This window comes from Lacerta agilis, chromosome 6 (assembly GCF_009819535.1).
Source record: "Lacerta agilis isolate rLacAgi1 chromosome 6, rLacAgi1.pri, whole genome shotgun sequence".
NCBI classification, from domain to species: domain Eukaryota; kingdom Metazoa; phylum Chordata; class Lepidosauria; order Squamata; family Lacertidae; genus Lacerta; species Lacerta agilis.
In genome coordinates, this window is record NC_046317.1 from 88812093 (window position 1) to 88835241 (window position 23149).

The following is a 23149-nucleotide window of genomic DNA, read 5'->3' on the forward strand; positions in this document are numbered from 1 at the left end:
ACACCCCGCCATGAGATTTTGCATGTAGCATGTAGCCTGCCCCCAAAGTGGAGTGAATAAAGAGGGTCGTATGAAACTCTTTTTTTTTTCTAGTTCTAAATGATGTTCTTGAGGCTCTTTGCTAAATCGATATATCTCTGCAGGACGTTTGTGGCTCTTTGTCGGTCAGATTGTTCCCTGAGCATTTCAGGGGGGGGGAGCAAACTCCTTCCCTCACTGTTCCTTTTGCAAAATGGGTCATTTTCCCAACAGGAAGCCATTGAGATTTTTGCATGGGTGGAACCTCTAGGGAGCCTCTAGGGTGGTATTCAACCTCAGCAATTACTCAGAGTACATCCAGTTGAAATGAATGAACACGTCTAAATTAGTTTCATTAATTTCAATAGATCTACTCGGCGTAAAACCTGGTTGATCAACCACCCGTTATGTCTCTGAATACCAAATACTAGGAATAAATTACTGGGCAAGTCCATCACCAGCCATCTACTGGGGGGGGTGTGAGGATGAGAGCAGCATTATGGATCAGATCCAATATTCTTTTCCCACAGTGGCCAACTAGATGCCTATGGGGAAGTCCGCAAACAGGCCACAGGGGCAATGACACTCTCCCTCTTGTGATCCCTAGCGACTGTTCGTTTGAGGCATGCTGCCTCCGCCACTGGCAATACAGCCATCATAGCTAGTAGCCATTGATAGCATTGATCTGGCATTCCTAGCCATTCAACAGTTACTTGGCTGTGATCCACCAAGACAGCGATCGCCATGAGTTCCTACAAGTCGACAACGCAGTACTTTGGATTCCCTGTTTTCACGCCCATAATGAACCTGAAACAGTTGTTCTTTCCACATTAAGACACTTGGATTGGTTTAATTGACTAAATGCTTCATCTCAGGTTTCCATCAGGAAACCTGCCTGGAATCCACATTGCGATATGAAAGGATAATTAGATTTAAGCAGCCCTCGGCTGTATGCTTGTCCTTAGGTACTCGATAGAGGCATAAGCACAGCAGCTGCTGCAGTTTATTGTACAGGGAGTACATGGAGCGGTCGGGGGGGGGGAGTGAGCTCATCTCTTCATTTTCCATCCCTTCAGTCGTCACTGTTCGAACGGATGCTTTGCATCTCAAAGATGTCCCTTGATTTCATTCTAGCCATGCCCGTCCGTGGCTGCTTTTGCTGCATTGCGAAAAAACCTTCCCAGGTACATTAATCAAAGTGATTAATATTTATCATCTCAGCCTCTTGGGTTGCTCACTAGAGAGATTTTGCAGATGAAGTGAGGGTGCACTTTAAAAAAAAACAACAACAACAACAACAATGCAAAAGAGATTGCATTCTCCAACACCTAGTAGGTCTTTATCCTGTATCCATGCATGAAGAGATCCTTCTGGATCTCCCTTGCTCGAGGCAGAAATGAACGGTGCAAGGTGTGCCATCGTGTTCTCGTGAACATTTTGGGGAAATTGTTCCGTCTCAACGAACATTCTGGCCTGTAGCTCCAATGAAGCTTGATTTTTAGAGCACATAGGAAATCCCCAGGTTATGTTTTCTCAATTGATTCCCTGCCTGATGATGTGTTGAAGTCACTCAAGCTGTACATAGTGATGAAATGTTCCTTGCCCACGTTGGGCATTGCCTCCTTCGTTTCAAAACAAATTGTCTCTCTCTGTGCGTGCGTGCGTGCAAAGCAAGCAAAGTCTACAGGACCTGTAGCCTTACAGAACCCAAGAGGCGTAACCAAATGCAGCCTTTAGAGAGAAAGAAGAGTGTCAATCTGAAGTCACTTTTCTGTATCATGGTGAAATTGATGCTCTCCTATGTTCTTCCTCCTGGCTGCCTGTGGGCCAAAACACTAGTACTTCAAAGAGCTGTTATCTGAGTCAACTCCGACGTGGGGGTCGTCGGGCTTTGCTGGCTGACAGGTACCATGGGGATTTCCACGCCTAGTCATGCCGGATTGTTAGTCCCATCCGAGTTCTTGCAGGCATAAGCCACATCCTTGGCAATACTGCACATGCGGTTGGACATCTGCAACTCCTTTCGGAAGGCAGACGGGAAGCAGAACTTCTTGAAGCAGGTCTTAAAGTTCTCGTCCAAGAAAGCGTAGAGCACCGGGTTCAGGCAGCTGTTGGTGTAGCCCAGGGCGGTGCAAAAGTACAAGATGGCCAGCTTGAACTCGTTGTCAGCCTTGGCCCCAAGGCACCGGACCAGGACGAAGATGTGGACGGGGGTCCAGCAGATTATGAAAACAGCCACCACCACCAGGACCAGCCGAGCAATGCGGCGGAGGTTCCTGTCCTTCTCCTTTGATCCGGAGAGAACACGGACGTTCTTCAGGCGCCTGATCATGAGGCTGTAGCAAATGGTGATCACCATGACGGGGATCATAAAGGAGAAGAGGAATATGCAGATCCCAAATATTGGATCCCAATAATTCACAGGTTCGGGGAGTCTGATCAGGCAGTCGATCTCTGCAGAGGCAAAAAAGGAAAGAAAGAGTTTGGCCACGCTAATTCTTCAATAATGGACCTCCAGCCATTCATATATCATTTGTTATAGGGAGAGAGATTCAAAACACACAGTGACAATAGGGGCATCTATAATCTTGGGGTGGAGGAGTATTACAATCTGCAATGATACCATCCGAGTGTAAAGAACTGAATCTACAAGTTACAGGTAGGTAGCCGTGTTGGTCTGCCATAGTCAAAACAAAATAAAAAACAAAAAAAATCCTTCCAGTAGCACCTTAGAGACCAACTAAGTTGGGTGGACTGCACATGTCCACCCAAGATGGCGGGCGCGATCGGCCAGCACCCCTTCCGACTGGCGCTGCACCGCGCCACGCCGAGTTTTAAGGCTGCAGCGGGCAAATAGCAGCACAGTGCGGTGCGGCGCCGGTCGGAAGGGGCGCCGGCTGATCGCACCCGCCATCTTGGGTGGACTGCGCATGTCCACACATCCACAGTCCACCCAGGAGGCTGCACACACGTCGTGACGTCACAATGCATGCTCAGTATACAAAAACACAACAACAACAACACAATTGAACACCACACATTAAAATCATCCCGATGCAGGGCTGCCTTCAGATGTCTGTGGAAGGATATGAATGTTATCAATAATTTTTAGGGAGCTAGATAGAAACACAGGCACACCCAGGGATGAAATTTAGCTGGTGAGCAGCAAGAGGACTAATCTACAGGCAAGAGGAACATCTGATGTTTTGGGCTTCATAAGCACTTGAACAAGTCTTCCCTTCCACCTTAATTCCCCAAATTGTTCTGGGAGCTCAAGCGATATGTCTTGGGTGGCATTAAAACCCCAGCCGAGCGCATGTAAGCTCAAGATTACTCGGAGTTATTTCACACTTGGCAAGCAGTCAGGAAAGGAAACATGGGCCCCTCGAGTCTTACTAGTGAGCCCGGAGGATTATTTTGGTTTTGTAACTTGTTGTCGTGCCCAGAATTGGGATGGGGTGCTGGCTGCCTGGGTTGGAGTTACGTCTCTTTACTAAATTTGCTGACAGGTGGACTAATAACTTCACAGCGCTCTGCTTCAGGGTTCTTCCAAAGATGCCGCACTTTGCATAGAGGCTTCCACTGCTGCATTTAAAGAACGATTCCAGCTTCGTGCATCTGAAGCAAAGCTGAAATGGATTTTTACCATCTCCAAGCAAAATGCCCCCTACCCAGACAATGCCAAGGTGTGGGGCAGCCTTCCCCAACCTGATGCCCTCCAGAATTTCAGGACTACAGGTCCCAACAGTCCCAGTCAGCTGCACTGGCTGGAGACGATGGGAGTTGTAGTCCAAAACATCTGGAAGGGACCAGGTTGGAGGAGGCTGATATATGAAAATGTAGCTGTGAGGTTGAGATGAATGTACCAGGTGGGGGAGAAATTCAGTTTGGTTTGCGTTTTAATGCCAAGCTCCCTATTTTGCAGTTCCGGGGGGGGGGGGGGGGACATGAGCTGAAGCACATTTATCTTTCAAAATTAACCCTTTTTGAAACAATGGGATTCAGTTCTCCAGCTGAATAGCATGAACTGAAATGTGCCTATATTCATGAAAAATACGAAGAAAAATGCTTTCTAGGGAAACGTGTATGCAAAAAACAATGGACATAAATGGACATAAATTTATGGAAATAAATCCGATATCAGGAATCACAAGACAGAGAAACCAGTAGGAGAACACTTCAATCTCCCAGGACATTCTATAAAAGATCTCAAAGCAGCTGTCTTAATTCAAAGAAATTTCAGAAATAGACTGGAAAGAGAAGTGGCTGAATTACAACTAATCACCAAACTTAAAACCACGGAGAAACCTGGTCTGAACAAAGACATTGGATTCTTATCTCATTATACATAACAAAGCTCTCTTTAGCCATCTCACCCCTTGCCTTTCCCTGCAAGACTAATTACAGTCGTCAACAGGTTTTCCACACCTATCTGCTGATCCCCCGTTCCCACCACCCTTCTGAGTAATACCCCTCCCCACTCCCTCACTATATTTAAGGATCTGGTGACTTCTGTTTCAGTGTATCTGAAGAAGTGTGCATGCACACGAAAGCTCATACCAAGAACAAACTCAGTTGGTCTCTAAGGTGCTACTGGAAAGAATTTTTGATTTTGCAAAAAACAATGTGTATATCCACAGAAATTCACATGAAAATGCTGATGAATTTTCATGATAACTCGCCCTAGACGCAAGCTGAAATGGAATTGTTTAAGACTGGGGAAATGATAAACTGAGAGAAAATGAAATCGGCAGATTCATCCATCATCCTAGATGAGTGGGTGGGTGGTTGTTGCTCACCCCTAGACACTCATAGTTTTCCCCTGACCTTTCCCTTCCAGCCTGTTAGGTATTGCTTTCAAGCATCGCCATTTAAAACAAACTACAAAATTAATTATACAGTGGGGGGAAATGATCCAAAATTCAATTGACACAAACAAAAACAAGCAAAAACCCTAACACTGCATGATGGCATTGGAAGACTGTGAAAGTTCTCTGCTAAGACATTTCAGCTTATAAAATTGGAGGGTGGCAAGGCTTCCCCCAAGTTTACCTGATGCTGCTTTCATTCCCTGATTTGCAGTTGTGTCAGGACTCTTGCCAAAGGCTGGCAGCTGAGATTTTTATTTTCCCCAAACGCCCCTTAGATTGAGGTCATGATATTTATGTATGGCAGGAGTTGGCCCTCAAAAAATTGCCCAAACGCCCCACTACCAGCACACACACTTTTGAAGATTGCAAAATGGGGGAGTGGGCATTTGGATCCAAATGCACACACATACACACACCTTCTGAATGATATGCATTGCAAAATTGGATGGGGACATTTTGCCGTGTGTGTGTGTGTGTCTATAGTGAGTGGTATATATATTGCCGGCAGATGATTCTACATAGTGAATCACTGCAAAAATATATTGCTGCACCTTAGCCAACCCCATCAGAGCCATCTTACAACAAAGTAATATCTTTCTACAGGTAGCTGAATTTGAATTGTTTGTATAGTCTGAAAAGCAAAGCTGAACGTCACAGAAGGTTGGGGAAACAGTGAAAGAAAGAAATGTCCTTTCTTGTGATTTTCTTCTTTTCAAAGCACTCCAGGAAGGGACCTATATCCCTACAAGTGCATCATCTTCTATAATTTCTGGTAGATTTCTCATTCAATGGGTAGGAAGTCATTCATTTGTCTCAATCACCAATAAATTAAGGAATATCCAGGTCATGAGAATTAGTCTTTGAACCATGGCTGAAGGCCTTGCTGCCAACAGTTTTTGGCTATTTGGTGCCTTCTGGATGTTCTGGGTTTTAATTCCCATCAGCCTAGTCAACATGGCCAATGGTCAAGGATGATGGGTATTGTAGTCCAGATCATCTGCAAATGATTTTCTAGTCTTTTTCCCCAGCCCAATATTGACACACATTTTTCAAACCTGCTGCACGTTGGGTCCATATTTTTACAAGGTTAGCAAAGGTTGGCATAAGTTAAAGGTCAATGTGGCAGTTATGCATTTTAGGAAAACATTGGGACTCATTCAACTGCATTTTACTCAGAGTGGAGCTGTTGAAATGGATGAACCAAAGTTGGATTTAATCCAACTCGTTTGCTACCAGTGCAATCCTAGCCATGTCTACTCATGCAAAAGTCCCCTTGAATTTCGGTGTCTCCGAAAATTTTTACACATCACTTGGGAAGACAGGCGAACTGTGTACTGGAAGAAGCAAAGATCACCAGTGTCAAAGCAATGATTCTTCAACATCAACTTCGTTGGACTGGTCATGTTGTGCGGATGCCTGATGGTCGTCTTTCAAAGCAACTACTCTATTCCAATCTTTAAAATGGAAAGGGTAATGCTGGTGGTCAACAAAAGAGGTTTAAAGACTCTCTCAAGGCAAATCTTTAAAAAGTACCATAAACACTGACAACTGGGAAACACTGGCCTGCGAGCGCTCCAGTTGGAGAACAGCCTTTACCAAAGGTGTCATGGGCTTTGAAGACACTTGAACTCAGGACGCAAGGGAGAAATGTGCTAAGAGGAAGGCACGCTTGGCAAATCCACACCATGATCAACTCCCACCCGGAAACCAATGTCCCCACTGTGGAAGAACATGTGGATCCAGAATTGGCTTCCACTGTCACTTACGGACTCATTGTTAAAACTGTGTTTATGGAAGACAATCTTACTCAGCTACGAGTGATCGAAGAAGAAGAAGAAGAAGAAGAAGAAGAAGAAGAAGAAGAAGAAGAAGAATCCAATGAGGCTTACTCCTGGGGAAAGTGGCATTTAGGTTGCAGCCTGAATGAAGAAGCAAGTTTATAGATTTTATTTAAAAAGGTAAAGGTAAAGGACCCCTGACAGTTAAGTCCAGGTGCAGACGACTCTGGGGTTGCGGCGCTCATCTCGCTTTACAGGCCGAGAGAGCCAGTGTTTGTTCGCAGACAGGATTCCAGGTCATGTGGCCAGCAATGGAACACTGAAACCAGAGCAGCGCATGGAAACGCCGTTTACCTTCCCGCCAGAGTGGTACCTATTTATCTACTTTTAGCATGCTTTCGAACTGCTGGGTCCAAGCAACGGGAGCTCACCCCGTCGAGGGGATTCAAACCGCCAACCTTCTGATCGGCAAGCCCAAGGGGCTCAGCGGTTTAGACCACAGCGCCACGCGTCACACCATAGATTTTAATAATGACCTTTTAAAATAGACAACCCATCTTGCATTCTTTACATATTTCATTTCACTCACCGTCGTTTTCGTTCTCGGTCGATCCCATCACCATCACGGGAATGCCAAAGACGGAGGCCAAAGCCCAGATGCAGACGTTGACGACTTTAGCTTTGTGGGGAGTGCGGATATCCAGGGCCTTGATAGGGTGGCAGATGGCGATATATCGGTCCACGCTCATCATCGTCAGCGTGAAGGTACTGGTGAACATGTTGTAGTAGTCAATGGAGATGGCAATCTTGCAGAGAGCATTTCCAAACGGCCAGGAACCTAGGAAGGTATCGGTGCCTTGGAAAGGCAAAGTTATCAGGCACAAGGTATCAGCCAGGGCCAGGTTAAAGATGTAGATGTTGGTTGCCGTCTTCATCTTGGTGAACCTAGTGCAAGAAAGACGCAAAAATGAACAGATAAACGGGTCTGGTCTTCAGTGCGACATTTTAAAACTCTACTTTTTAAAAAATAATAACCATCTTGTTACAAGGAATTGTAAAGCCATTCAATTATGTATTGGCCAAGTTCAATACATAGAATCATAGGATTGTAGAGTTGGAAGGGACCCCAAGAGTCATCTAGTCCACCCCCTGCAATGCAGGAATCCTGCCCCAAGGCTTCGAACCACCGACCTTCTGGTTAACAGCCAGATGCACTGACCCACTGCACCACCTGGAGAGTAATTTGCTAAGCTCCTGCCGCCTTTTAAATCCAGCAGCCTCCACAATTAGGCATGTTGGAAGCAAAATCTGTTTCAGATTGTTGCACACAGATTCCAACTCGGATGGGTTGGGAGAGCAGCAGAGATACATTCTCGGTTCATTATCAACCTATTAGACACCCAGAGAGATCTTGCTTAGCTCCAGTGGAAATTTCCATGTTCCCTTCACAGATACAGAGCCATTTTCCATCTCAATGTGCAATTAAATAATTATACTTAGCCATGTCCTGATTTAAAAAATATTCTACTTTCCTTTTGTGTATTCTCCACAACTGTGGTTATTTGCCATTGTTCGACGATACCTGAAAAAGTATTTCAAGCTTCAGGATTTAAAGATTTATTTATTTATTTATTTATTTATTTATTTATTTATTTTAAGATGCAGGGATTTCAAGATTACACTATCCTCTCTATGATCACAAACACTCTCGTTCCTCTTCAGCTTCCTGATGGCGGTTTATGTGTGCAACTACCAGATGAATCTAGGTGTGCATGTTGCTAAAAGAATACAAGCACACAGCCAGTTATTTACTATTAAGTGAATCTTTACCATTGTTGGGGGGAAACAGATAAAAATATTTCCAGGTGTGTGTGTGTGTGTGTGTGTGTGTGTAGGGAAAGGGTTCATTGACTCCAGAATAAGGGCCGATCACTGCATCCATATATTTAAGCACAAAGGACTGCATGAGTCATCAGGCAAAAAAACTCACTCCGTAGATGTGTTGGTCCAGAGAAAAGAGCATGTATATAGCTCAGTGACAGAGGACATGTTTTGCACGTAGAAGGTTCCAAATCCAATCACCAGCAACTCCAATTAAGAAGATTTCGTGTGGCAGGGTTGAGCCAACTGGGCTGAGTCACCACGGCAGGTCTGCCGCCACCGGATGACGTATGGAGACTGCAGGAAGTGCCCCCCTGCTGCCAGGATCAAATCCTCCACCATTGGGTCCCATGGCTGCTGCTAAAGCAACGGCCAGCAGCGACTGGAGCTGTGGGCTCCATGCCTAAACTAGCTGGCTTTGCCATTTTAATTGGGGGGGGGGGAGCCATAGCTCAGTGGCGCAGCATCTGCTTCGCATGCAGCAGGTCCCGGGTTCAATCCCCGGCACCCCCAGGTAACGTGAGGAACAACCTCTGCCTGAAACCCTGGAGAGCTTCTGCCAATCAGGGTAGGCAATATAGTGGTACTTCGACGGGTTACATACGCTTCAGGTTACAAACTCCGCTAACCCAGAAATAACGCTTCAGGTTAAGAACTTTGCTTCAGGATAAGAACAGAAATTGTGCTCTGGCGGCGCGGCGGCAGTGGGAGGTCCCATCAGCTAAAGTGGTGCTTCAGGTTAAGAACAGTTTCAGGTTAAGAACGGACCTCTGGAACGAATTAAGTACTTAACCAGAGGTACCACTGTACTGATGTTAGGGAGTGGCTGGATGAGGAAATGTACCAGGTAACACCTGCCCAAGAGCCCTCCACAGATGACACAGAAGACCATGGCTTAGACCCTGGGTCATGGTGGTGGGTGTCAGGGGTCCGGGTTCCCAGCTTCCTAACACAGTAAGTGTAGGTAATTAAAAAGGCGGATTTATTGCAAAAAAAGAAGAAGCTCCAGATGGCTCTGACAAAGCCTTTGGCATCATTACTCAAGATGACCCTTCTGAAGACTCTTTCCGGCATCCACATAAGATATTGAACTTACGACTCTTACATCTCTTGTTTTTCTTCCTATTTAGCAGCCCTCCCATTCACCAACTCTTTGGACTTAGTGGGTCAGCTCCAACCTCTTCCTGTTCTGAGAGGCTGTCTATTTGTGCCTATTTGAGCTTCCTGTGAGCTTTGGCTGTGTTCTAGCCTGCTCTCAGCTACTGCCTTATCAGCCTGCCCGTCTAGGTCAGAAAGAGCTGAAGTCTGCAACTGCCGGCTCTCCCCTGCCTGACTAATATCTAAGCCTTTCTGTTCCTGGCCGCTTTCTGCAGTTGGCTCCAAACCTTCGCTTGGAACTGGCTCATTCCTGACAGTGGGACACTGGGGAGCAGTATGGGGAAGGAATGAGCTGGGAGGTGCTAGAGGCAGGGGGGTTGAGTGATCAAGGTGGGTCAGATGAAGGAGGCCCTTCCAGGACAGGTGTAGAGGAAAAGAGTCACAGTGTGAGTGCAGACTCAGACAGAGAGGAGTCAGAGGTTGCCGTTGCTACCTAGCAGCAGGAGAGTCCCAGTCCTGCTGGTTTTCCTCCCTTTGACACTTGGCTAGAGGAGAGTCCTGCACGTTGCTGAACAATGGGCCAGACAGTGCCCAGAGGAAGAGCTCCCCTCTCGAGGCAGCATTTGTCTGCTTGGGATGGATCCAGAGTGAGAGCCTAGAAGGGGAAGGTGGGCCCAGTGGTCAGTCTCAGCAATGTCTCAGCAAGATGAGCCAGAGGATCTCTGCTGTGTCATTACTTTCTGTGAATAGAAGCTAATTGTATTTTGTTCCTCACATTCTTTCCTGCCCTTTGGATGGCCTGTGCTTGCCTGACAGCTCCTTGACTACTGATCTAGGTGTACCCCATGTTCCTAATGGAAAAAGAAGAAGAAGAGGAGGAGGAGGAGGAGGAGGAGTTTGGATTTGGTATCCCGCTTTATCACCACCCGAAGGAGTCTCAAAGCGGCTCACATTCTCCTTTCCCTTCCTCCCCCACAACAAACACTCTGTGAGGTGAGTGGGGCTGAGAGACTTCAAAGAAGTGTGACCAGCCCAAGGTCACCCAGCAGCTGCATGTGGAGGAGCGGAGACGCGAACCTGGTTCACCAGATTACGAGTCCACTGCTCTTAACCTCTACACCACACTGGCTCTCGATGGACCCCTCAATGGACTCCACAATGGACCACTAGGTTCCTAATTACACCAGCCCTGTGTACATCAGGTCCAGCATATTTGAAGTAGTTGGGTCAGTAAGGTCAGGCACGCTGCCTGGTGCTTGAATCAGTGGTATTGCCAAACTACCACGTCACCGCTGCCAGGTGAGCAGGCACACAGACTGCCTGCCTGCAACAGAAAGTGGCTGGGTTGGGTGGCCCATCGATGGCATGGCTCATCGGAGAACTCCCCACCACTGCTCTCTTAATGATGAGGATGCATAATTATCCTTGATTATCCTGACATTTGCATAGCCTCTGTGTAAGTGTGACACGAAGCCAGAGTAGGTGTGAATCCTAGATTAGCTTTTCGGCAGTGGAATTTGCTACCAAGGAGTGTGGTGGAGTCTCCTTCTTTGGAGGTCTTTAAGCAGAGGCTTGACAGCCATCTGTCAGGAATGCTTTGGTGGTGTTTCCTGCTTGGCAGGGGGTTGGACTGGATGACCCTTGTGGTCTCTTCCAACTCTAAGATTCTATGATTCTATGAAGAAGACAGCATTGTTTGGAAGAAAGGGATTTCTGCAGGTGTTGCATGCATGACAACCTGCACCTGCTGAAATGCCATCTTCTGCATCTTTTTTTTGGGGGGGGGGCTTGGAAGCCCTGCGGCCAGACAGCAAAATAAGTTTAAAAAAAATTAAAATATGAGAATCACTGCATCAGTACTGAATCTTGTTGCAGCAAAATCCCAGAGGCCAAGAACTGAGAATTCCAACTTTATCCAGCATCTGTCACCCTATCCATGTAATTGATATGCAAATTGTGTTGAATACGTGCAACTAAAATATGCCAATTAGCATTGGCTTGCTTGCTTCTAATATTCTTTAGATGTGCCGCTCATTGCAGAACATGTTGTCTGTGCTTGATCTAAATAAACAAGCGAGGCTTTTTGCACCAGTCCGTCCACATATGGGCAAGCTAATCTAGGATTCTCTCCGCTTTATCGCCAGCCATCAACACATATTTGAAAGCTGGAAAGGCTGACCTGTAATGCCTCCCAGAGCTAAATGGTTTGACCATGTCTCAACATCGGTTTGGGTGTCATTAGGCAGCCGTCTCTTAATTGAAAAGCAGGATGGAAGGATTCCCCCCTCCCTCTGGTGGTGAAGGAGACTGTGAAGTTTTAGGGCAATTGGTGAGTAGTTTTATTATTTTTATTAAATGTATATACAGCCCTTCATCTGAAGATCACAGAGTAGTTTACAGTATAGAAACAAAAAATACATAACAACAACAACAACAACAACAACAACAACAACAACAACAACAACAACAACAACTGGCTCATGTACTAGAAAGTATAGTACCGGTATATGCTGATAGCTAGCCTATATGTAAAGAGATGTAAAAACTGAATATAGAATGTGAAAGCATACTGTTAGAAGCAGTGCTTTTTTCTGGAGGCATGCAGGGGTACACATACCCTTAAACATTTTGTGAATCTTTGTACTTTTGTCCATTTACTGTATTTATTTTCCCCGATTTGAACTATAAAATGGTGGTTTTCTTGAGTCAAAATGAGAGTACCCCTAAACATTTTTTTTAGGGGGGAAACACTGGTTAGAAGAATCTACATAGGCTGGCTGCATAAGGGATGTGCCAACACATGTTGCGTGTCTGAGAAGTGATCTGCTCAATTTTGCACCCCCTTGGCTCTGCACCCTGTGTGGGGGAACTGCTCGTGCCACCCTAAATCTGGCATTCCCACCATTGGACATCTTTTGCAGAAGGAGTTTGCTTCTTCCCTGACTTGTGGATGTATGTTTCCCTGCCCTGTCGATATTCCTATATATAGCATGGCTTTTGATTACTCTGCACGAAGACATTGACTCAGTGCTAATTACATTTGCATTTGACTTGCTCCACTTGCCTGTTGCAACTATGTGTCTGTGCATAAGGACTGAAATGCAAAGAAGAATGAAAGGCATGGGAGCACTTTCATGGGCTTCTGATAATGTACTTGTCCTCCCCTGCACTCAAATTTAATTTAATTTTATCCCTCCTATGCGCAGCCAATTTCTTTGAGGTCATCATTAGAGATCAGATTATTGGAAGAATATTAACTTCATTTGTCTCTGTCTTCCTGCTGCCCATTTCCCTCCTCTGCTGCCTGTTTTCCTTGGTGGTCAATTAATAAGGAAGCAAGAAAACCATTCTTCCTAAAGAGGAACGAGGCCATGGCCCAGTGTTCTCTGCTGCCTTGGTGGGACATGAACACAATCATGATTACACTAAATACTCTGTAGACCAGAAACCCCACACCAGGGGCAGCAGAGATGAAATGGAAAGGTGCCCCCCCCATGGATGCCTCCCTTGCCTGGGTCATGTGGTGGGGCCCATGAAGCAGTGGAGACAGTGGTTCTGGTGAGATTTCAGTGAGATACCCCAGTGGGGGGGGGGGAGAGAGAGAGAGAGAGAGAGAGAGAGAGAGAGGACCCACCCTGCTTTTGTGATTGTTATGTTGTTTTTCACTGTTTTAATACAGTGGTACCTTGGTTCTCAAACTTAATCTGTTCCAGAAGTCCGTTCCAAAACCAAAGCGTTCCAAAACCAAGGGACGCTTTCCCATAGAAAGTAACGCAAAAGGGATTAATCCATTCCAGCAATTTAACATAGTATAGTAGGTTAAAATAGTATATAAGAAGTTAAGATTGGATTTCTTTTTATGCTTTATATTATGGTTATGAATAAATTGATAGAGATAAGATGCTAGATTAGGATTAAGAAGTGTGCATGCACATGAAAGCTCATACCAAGAACAAACTCAGTTGGTCTCTAAGGTGCTACTGGAAAGAATTTTTTTTTTTTTTGTAAAATGAGAGTTAAAGTAGTTACAAAGTTACTAAAGTAAATTTGAACTGAACGCAGAAGAGAGGATGTGAGGAAGTCCCCTAAGAAAGATCTGAAATAAGGTTAAAATAATTAAATTGCTGTGTTCCTGTGTTCCTGTGGTAGGTGGGTTGTTAGGTATGTATTTGTTTCTTTTGTTTGTTCTTTGTATTTTGTAGTTTGTTTTTTGTAGTATGTATGCTTTTGCTCTGTTTGCTTTGTGTGGAAATACCAATAAATTTCTTGTAATAAAAAAAAAGAATTGCGACCCAAGTGTGCGCAGACGCAGCGCTGCGGGTTGCAGACACTGCAGGTTGCAAACGTGCCTCCCACAAGGATCGCGTTCGCAACCCGAGCATCCACTGTACTGGCAGTACTTGGCAGTACTGAAAAAAAAAAACCTTAGAGAGACCCTCATTGGATATTTAAAGAAAGCTACCCTATTGTTTTTCAGTCTGGTATGCTGTAAGTCGGACCAGGAGTACATGAGCCTAAGTATCTCTACTGAGGGTGAAGCGAGAAAACCTTTCACGACTGCATTCCGTTTGATTCGAAATGCACGCAGGGCTGAGAAAGGCGAGTCGCGAGAGAGACGCAAACAATCACACAGCTACCCAGCACGTCATTGCAGAATAATTGTGAGCGGTGCTTCTCAGCAGGAGCATTCATCAGCCGTGTGGCTGCTTTTATTGCCGCTCTCAAATAAGGATATTAAATGGAAGGCAGGGAGAGGAGAAAGAAGCCAGCAGATTTGGAAATACAGACGGATGGATGAATGAGTTGATTTGGAGAGGAAATGCAGGCACGCACACACACATACACACACCTGAAATTTACCCCTCTCAGTTTAAGAAAGCATGTAAGGTTCTTGGAGAATATAACCCCTCCACAGTGCATAACTACAGACAAGTCTTAGGATTTTTTTTTATTTTTAAGAACCCCCAGGAGGCTAAATGATGAGAAGCGGGAAAGAAAGAAGACTGGAAGAACTGCCTGCTACCTGCTACCAAAGGAAGATTAACAGGTAGTGAACAGGGATCAGGACTCCCTGAGTGCTTCCATTTAATTACTTCTCAGAAGTATGAATTGTGCGGATGATTGACTGGGCTATTAAAAATAGACATCTTCTTAGCCAATGGAGGAGGAGGAGGAGGAGGAGGAGGAGGAGGAGGAGGAGAAGAAGAAGAAGAAGAAGAAGAACTAATATGAAGGAATGGACAGAACTGTCAGTTTCAATTTCACATTTTCTCCATCTTAAATTCAGTTCCTCACATCTCCGGATCAGTTTGAGATTGGAAACGGGGGAGAAATCCTCTCAAAAATCTGCCAGCATTTGAATACACTTTTCTCTTGCAGCCAATTTGTCTTCAAATACATTTTGCAATGTCTCCTTCACTCGTCCTAATTGTATGTTTATTTTATTTTAATAATAATAATAATAATAATAATAATAATAATAATAATAATAACTTTTATTTGTATCCCTCCCTCCCTGGCCGAAACTCGGCTCAGGGCGGCTAACATTCAATAAATTACACTGGTATAAATTCAAACAATAATTAAATTAAGAGGGCCTTCTCGGTGGTGGCACCTGCCCTGTGGAACGCCCTCCCAGCAGATGTCAAGGCAATAAGCAACTATTTTACTTTTAAAAGACAACTGAAGGCGTCCCTGTTTAGGGAAGTTTTTAATGTTTGATGCTGTATTGTTTTTAATATTCGGTTGAAAGCTGCCCAGAGTGGCTGGGGAAACCCAGCCAGATGGGCGGGGTATAAATAAATATATTATTATTATTATTATTATTATTATTATTATTATTATTATTATTATTATTATTATTATTATACCTCCTAAAAACAAGTCAGGATCAAATTAAAATCTAATTAGATGGCTTTCTGCAGGACTGGGGTTCTGCATGGATTTTATTTTATTTTATTTTAATTATAAAAACTCTAAAATACCCCCCTCCCAAATTGCTTTGGGGCTGAATCTGGGGTGGGTTAAGGGGTCCCTGGGTGGGCCCAGAGAAAGTTAGCCTGATTCAGGAGCCCCATATTGAGGCTATGGGGTGGATGGAGAGGAGCTGTGCACAGACCAAGTAATCGCTTGTTCAATTGATTGCACCAAAAGTTGCCTTTCTTGCAGTGTTTTGTCAGTGCACACAAGCACGGTGGCAAGATAGGAGAGGAGGAAAGACACAAATGAACTGATGGTGGAACCCAACACTGCAGTGAACTGGTTTAGCATGGATAGTGGTTAGAGCGTCGGACGACAACATGGGAGACCAGAGTTCAAAACCTGACTTGGCCATGAAGCTCACCGGGTGACCTCAGGACACCAAACTGGGAGTGGTAGCTAATGCCACAGAAGATAGAATTGGGATTTAAGATGAGTTTAATAGATTAGAGAACTGGGCCCAAACTAACAAAATTAATTTCAATAGGAACAAGTGTCAAGTTCTGCACAAATATAAGACACCAGGCTTACTAGCAGTACATGTGAAAAGGATCATGGGGTCTTGGTGGACCACAAGCTGAACATGAGCCAACAATGTGATGCAGCAGCAAAAAGAAGCTAATGCTATTCTAGGCTGCATCAACAGCAGTATAGTGTCAAGATCAAGGGAAGTAATAGTACCACTCTGTTCTGCCTTGGTAAGACCACACCTGGAATACTGCTTCCAGTTCTGGGGACCACAATTTAAGAAGGATGTTGACAGTCTGGAACGTGTGCAAAGGAGGGCAACCAAGATGATCAAAGATCTGGGAACCAAGACTTATGAGGAATGATTGAAGGAGCTGGCTATGTTTAGTCTGGAAAAGAGGAGACTGAGAGGAGATCTGATCAGTGGGGGTGGAGGGGACGGGCCACCCCGGGTGCCATCTTTGAGGGGATGAGAAGAAGACACCCCGTGGGGGGGGGGCTTGCTTCACCGCCACGCCCGGGCGCAGTGGCACAAACTGCCATTGCTCCACCGCAGCCTCGTGCGGAGGATCCTCCACTCGCAGCTGAACCCTCTGCCGCCGGATCTGATAGCTACTATGGAAGAATGGTTATTGAAATTAATGGACTTGGCTGAGATAGCAAAACTGATGTGTTTAATTAGAGAAAAATCATTGTTGACTTTTATTAATGATTGGAAACCGCTTATGGACTTTTTGTGCAAAAAAGGATAATGAGCTTGTGTTATCTGGGTTTGAAGACTGAAAAAAGGAACAAGGAGTTTGCATAAGTCTAGAAAGCTGATAGACAGAAAATTGGAAGTATTTTCTTTTCTTTTCTTTTCCTTCAGTTTTTATGTTAATTTTTGTATATCGCTTTTTGTTACATGTTTTTAAAGCTTTAATTTAAAAAATAGCTTTTGAAAAGACGAGAAGAGACATGATAGCCATCTTCCAATATGTAAAAGGCTGTCACATGGAAGATGGGGCAAGCTTGTTTCTCCTGCTCCAAACGTTAGAACCCAAACCAAGAGCTTCAAGTTACAAGAAATGAGTTTCCAACTAAACATCTGGAGGAACTTTCCGACAGTAAGAACTATTTGACATTGGAACACTGTCTTAAGTGCTAATCCTCTATCTATAAATCACTTCTCAACTGTCCTCTCCAATGTCTATAGAACCAGCCTCACTCCTTGCCTTATAAGACAATTCCAGCTACATCAGGCCAATGGGCCACCTGGTCCAGCATCCTGTTCTCACAGTGGCCAGCCAGGTGTCTGTGGGAAATGCACGAGAAAGACCTGAGCGCAACAGCTTTCTCTCCACCAACGGGTATTCAGAGGATGACTCTGCCATTCGTTGGCCGTCATAAAACAGCAATGAGAAATTCATCAAGTTAATAAAGGGAATGGTAATGGGCAACCAAAATGGTCAAAGGCCTGGAAACGATGCCTTATGAGGAAAGGCTTAGGGAGCTGGGTATGTTTAGCCTGGAGAAGAGAAGATTAAGGGGTGATATGATAGCCATGTTCAAATATATAAAAGGATGTCATATAGAGGAGGGAGAAAGGTTGTTTTCTGCTGCTCCAGAGAAGCGGACACGGAGCAATGGATTCAAACTACAAAAAAGAAGATTCCACCTAAACATTAGGAAGAACTTCCTGACAGTAAGAGCTGTTGGACAGTGGAATTTGCTGCCAAGGAGTGTGGTGGAGTCTCCTTCTTTGGAGGTCTTTAAGAGGAGGCTTGACAGCCATCTGTCAGGAATGCTTTGATGGTGTTTCCTGCTTGGCAGGGGGGTTGGACTGGATGGCCCTTGTGGTCTCTTCCAACTCTAGGATTCTATGATTCTAATGAGTTGTAAGAAAGAATGTGGAGTAAAAATTATTTAAGAATCTACTGGAAATTATGTATATGAGATAATACTGGGTTGTAAACATTCAAATCAACTTATGTTGAAGCAAAGGGATTTGTCAGGAAGTCGGCGTAGAGGGTGTAGAAATAGAATATTTGGGGGGGTGATTGGGGATGGGTTTTTGTTTTTTGTTTTGGGTTTTCCCCCCCTTTCTTTCTTTGTTTTTCGTTTTTGTTTTTGTTCTTGTTTCTTTAGATATGACTCTTAGTTAAGGTATAGAGTTACTAGAAGAAAGTACAACCTAAATAACTTATATAATTATAAAAGCTAATTTATTTGATGGTGTAAGTGTTTTGGGGAATGGTTGGATAAGATGATTATATTTATTTGATATTGCTTAACGTATTCTTTTTTGTCTGTGTAAATCAATATAAATTCAATAAAAATTTATGTTTTAAAAAGAGAAATTCATCAAGTAAATAAATACATGATAAATTATCAATAACCTAATCAGCCCCTTTACAAGAAAAGCGTTTGAAAAATAATGATCACAAATTGATGGCGCTCATCTCACTTTCAGGCCGAGGGAGCCAGCGTTTGTCCACAGACAGTTTTCCGAGTCATGTGGCTAGCATGACTAAACCACTACTGGCGCACAGAGGACCGTGACAAGTGCCAGAGCCCACGGAAACACCATTTACCTTCCCGCCGCAGTGGTACCTATTTATCTACTTGCACTGCCGTTCATTCGAACGGCTAGGTTGGCAGGAGCACTGGGAGCTCACCCCGTTGCAGGGATTCGAACCGCCAACCTTCTGATCAGCAAGCCCAAGAGGCTCAGTGGTTTAGACCACAGCGCCACCCGCATCCCGGAGAGAAAACCAATGTTGGCAGACCTACCCATCCCTAGGATGGCCTGGTTAGCTCACGCCCCCCTCTGATACGTTCCTGTTACCCAGCCCCACCGGCATCCACACAACTGAGAAGAAGATCTGCTCTAGCTAAGGAGAGTCCATGCATGTTGATTGCGCCTGGTTCCAAACCATGAAGAAGATGGAGCAAGTATGTTTTCTGCTGCTCCAGAGGGTGGGACCCAAACTAATGGATTCAAATTGCAAGAAAGGAGATTCCAACTAAACATTAGGAATAACGTTTTTTTCTGGTAAGAACCAATGGAATAGACTCCATTGGGAGGTGGTGGACTCTCCTTCATTGAAGGTTGGCTGTTAAGGATTCTTCAGCTGTGATTCTCGCATTGCAGCGGGTTAGACCAGATGACATTTGTGTTCCCTTCCAACTCTACAATTCTATGATTCTATGATTTTAATCATCTAACTTAAATGCCCAATGGTTTTGGCCCTAGTGGACTGAATTTAATTGAGGGTTGAGTCCATTTGCAGGTGACCTAGGACCTCTCAGTAGAGTTGCCAGATATATATTTCAAAAAATGGTTGAGCTTTTCTTTCTTTTTTTCAGGAATACCTCAAAACACCAAAAAATAAATAAATCTAGGCATACTACTCAGAGACTGTGCTTCTATTTCCTACTTCTTCTCTGTCAGATGGGCAGCAGTAGGGCATTTGAGGCTTCCTTTCCTACTCATGAAATTCTAATTCCACAAAGTGTAGAAAAACTGAATACTGAATTGGAAAATCCAGTTAGCCTAAAACATAATGGGAAAATCTGTAAATAAGGTGTGGATGACATGATCATGTTATTATTTAACAGAATGTACATACTACTTGATTGTAATGAAACTCCTAAGCAGTTTACCAAAATAAAAAAAAATGAAACTATCAATAAAACACAGTTTAAAAACAGGTATTTTAAAACAAAATAAAATAAAAAATTCATTCCAGACCAACACGGCTAACCTACCTGTAACAGGTATTTTAAAATCATCCAAAAGATAATTACGGTAAAGTCAACAGCAGGATTATTATTATTATTATTATTATTATTATTATTATTTAAAAGGTGTTTTAATCTCAGCTTCTACATGATTGTATAGGCTTACCTAAACAAAAATCTTTTCAACAGGTGCCAAAAAAGTGGATAATAAGCACACGTGCCTGATTCAATAAGCAGGGAGTTCCAAAGTAACACATGAAACAGTGCCACCTCCACAGATAAAAGTGGTTGAGTAGTTAAGGAGATCCTTCAAACAAGCTGGTCTGAAGCGGTTATGCACTTGCTACGCTAATAGTAACCCCTTGAACTTGTCTTAGTAGCAAACCAGCAACCAGCTCAGATCTCTAAGCCAGTGCTTTACCAAGCAACTCTATTGAGAAAGCTCTGTCAGCAGAGCATGAGACTTTTAATCTCAGGGTTGTGGGTTTGAGCCCCACGCTGGGCGAAAGATCCCTGTGTTGCAGGAGGTTAAAGCAGATGACCCTCATGGTCCCTTCCAACTCTTCAGTTCTATGATTCTATGATTTACAGATACACTGATGTCCAGCACATTTCTGGGCCTAATTCAAAGGAGAGCCCTAAATGACTTGAAGGATCATCTCCTCCCACGTGTACCTGCCTGGATCCTGGGATTAACTTCAAAGGCCCTTTTCCAGGTTCCTCACCAAGTGAGGTACAACAGGTGTCTACAGGAGAAAGGGCTCCTAAATGCTGGCACCCTGGTTATAGGATGTCCTCCCCAAAGAGTCTCTCCTGGCACCTTCTTTGTGGCCTTTGTAGGTTGGGAACCTGTAAATCCACAGACGTTTAGATCTGGTGCTTGCTTTTGAAGATGCTGTGCATTTCTCTATACCGTCTTACGCCTTCCTGTAAAATGTTTACATGTAATGTTTCCCCTGGATTTGCGTACTATTTTATTGTTCTGGGGTTATCTAGAATTGTAATGTTTTATTGTTTGCAAAGCTGTCCAGAGACCATTTTTTTATCAGGTGGCATATAAATAGTGATTTTAAAAAACTGAAATAAAGAATGCATTTTCAGTTCCTTCGGTTCATTTGTGCTTCCCCCGTCCCCAACATGGAAAAAAAACCCACTGCCAACCACCAACACCCCACAAAAAACCCAGTCTTGCACTGACTGTGTACCGGTATATATCTTTGCATCATGTTCCATTTTGTGCTCTGTGTTTTACCCATGCAGAGGACATCATTGTATATATTAAACACCCCACAGCAAGAATTTTGAGGCAATGGTGTGTCCCTTCTTCTCTCTTGCAGTGTTTTATGAATGCATCGGTAATGAAAATTTGATGCAATTGAAATGATGGAATAGACACCTGCAGCAAACTCCAGTTCTGGAATTAATTTAAGAATTTTCTTCTTAAAGGTTTCTGCAATGGGCTGTGCACTATTGTGGCAACATATCATCACTAAGGGGGAAAAAAACGTAATCTGTTACATGAGGGTGACCAACCATATGTCGATAGTACTTAAACATACATAATTGAAAACAGCAACAAGAGTATTTGAAAATGCGGCTGTGTACATGGGATAAGAAAGCAAATCCAAGTTCGTTCTCTTGTATATGACTGTAGCAGTGATGGCAATGTGTGCCTAGAAAACATGGGTCCAAGCAGTTTTCCACTTGTCTTGGGCTTTCTAGGCATGAGTCCTAGCTGTTTTGCCTTTGCCCCACTGTGCCCCCCCAAACCCCACTCTTTAGTGTTAAATCAGAGCAAGCATCAATCCAGAGAAAACCTGATGGATGTTTCCTCTGATCCAGCAGTAAACAGTGAGTTTTCCTGGGGGGCAGGTTCTGAAGCAAGCGGAAGTATGGTTGAGCCCTGAGATAACACTATCTCATCCAGGGCCAGCCTATGACGCACATGCCTAAGCAGGGATTGGTACCCGAGTTTACCCATGTTCAAACAAAGCACTCCCCACAATGGTCATACCATTGGGACCCCCCATTGGATCATTCCAAGCCATTCCAATGCAGACAAATTGGCCTTCCAGAAAGTTACTCCAACCTGCCTCAACCTTCTGCCCTGTTTTGCAGATCTAAGCCGCTTGTGACATAGAAAGTCCTCAGTTCAAATCCACAGCAAGTATCCTAATAAATGAAGAACGAACCCATTTGCTTTTGAGGAGGGCTTTGGCAAGCCACCCTTCTCTCATGCGGCCAGACCCCGTTTGCAATATGGAGTTAATAACGCTGGCCTACTCTGCAGGGTTGCTGTAAGGATTGGAACAAGGCGGTGCTACTGGGTGGGTTCCGAACAGTCTGCACACGCCTCATAAAAGCGACTGCTTCAAGTTGATGTCCTAGATAAACCTCCATTCTCTGTTACAAGACAGTGAGAGGAAGGAATCTAGCACATGCTCAGAGAAACCCTCGCCTTTATTGACGTTTCTCGAAGGCCAGAGAAGAGATGCTCAAAGGTAAGCAGCGATGATCTCCCGTCAAGGAGAGCCCTTCTCTGCACAGAAGGCTGCACATTCCTGGGTTAACCCACCTGCATGCTTGGCTTACCTGATGATCACATACATGACCAAGCAATTCCCCACCAGCCCCACGATGCAGACGATGGAGTAGACGATGACAATTGTGACCTTGATGCCCATAGGCAGGAAGCCATCCGCTGTCCCATTGTGGAACCACTCGCCCAAGCTGAGGTTCCAGAGGGACGAGTCGTTGACCAGCTTCCTCATATAGTAGACATCCTCCGCTTGGATGTGGAGGAGGGGGTCCATGCTGGGTGCAGCGAGGCGGGAGCAGCGAAGCTCTGGAGGTGCAGAGAGAGTGGGGACGAGACGACACAGGGTTAATCGCGGTAACCCAGATTTCTGGCACAGCTACGCACAGGGCAGGGGCGAGATTATTTTGGCGTGCGGAGGGAAAGAAAGCAGTATCCCTGCAAGGGCACTGCACGCGTGCCAATCACGTCATGCCTTTGTAACCCGCTTGAAGAAGGAGGTCTGCCAGAGAGAGACTTTGAAAGGGACTTGCAGCTGGATTTGAGACAGCCGCTGCTGCCTGCCGCACGCCCCTTTGCACAAAGAAAGAAGCCGCAGATCAGCAAGACACCCGCCCCCCCCCCCTTTCCCGTGCATGCGGGGAATAATCTATCGCCCGCACTTGCTTTCTGCTGCAGAGAGAGACCTTCCCTTCCAAGTGCCTCTCGCAACGCTGGCAGGTGAATGATGGCAGAATGCAAGGCTGTAGGGCTGAAAGGGGAAGGGTGGGGGGGCGTCTTTTCTTAAAAGCAAGCAA

General features: G+C 44.7%; 1 protein-coding gene across 1 annotated transcript; it reads right to left on the reverse strand.

Annotated features, from left to right (window-relative positions):
• Nucleotides 1-1352: 1352 nt before the first annotated feature.
• OPRL1 (opioid related nociceptin receptor 1) lies at nt 1353-22675 on the reverse strand. Its single transcript, XM_033153748.1, has 3 exons — nt 22409-22675; nt 7257-7612; nt 1353-2472 (listed from the first exon to the last, which is right to left on the reverse strand). The coding sequence occupies exons 1-3, from the start codon at nt 22627-22629 to the stop codon at nt 1949-1951; spliced, it is 1101 nt and encodes a 366-aa protein (XP_033009639.1). The 5' UTR covers nt 22630-22675; the 3' UTR covers nt 1353-1948.
• Nucleotides 22676-23149: the final 474 nt, after the last annotated feature.

Bases quoted from the DNA above. Each gene is read 5' to 3' on its own strand.
- OPRL1 (XM_033153748.1), bottom strand. From the start codon at position 22,629: ATGGACCCCCTCCTCCACATCCAAGCGGAGGATGTCTACTATATGAGG. The intron at 7,613-22,408 runs GTAAGCCAAGCA...TTCTTGCACTAG, and splicing joins GTCATGTATGTGATCATCAG to GTTCACCAAGATGAAGACGG. The intron at 2,473-7,256 runs GTGAGTGAAATG...TTGCCTCTGCAG, and splicing joins GACCGAGAACGAAAACGACG to AGATCGACTGCCTGATCAGA.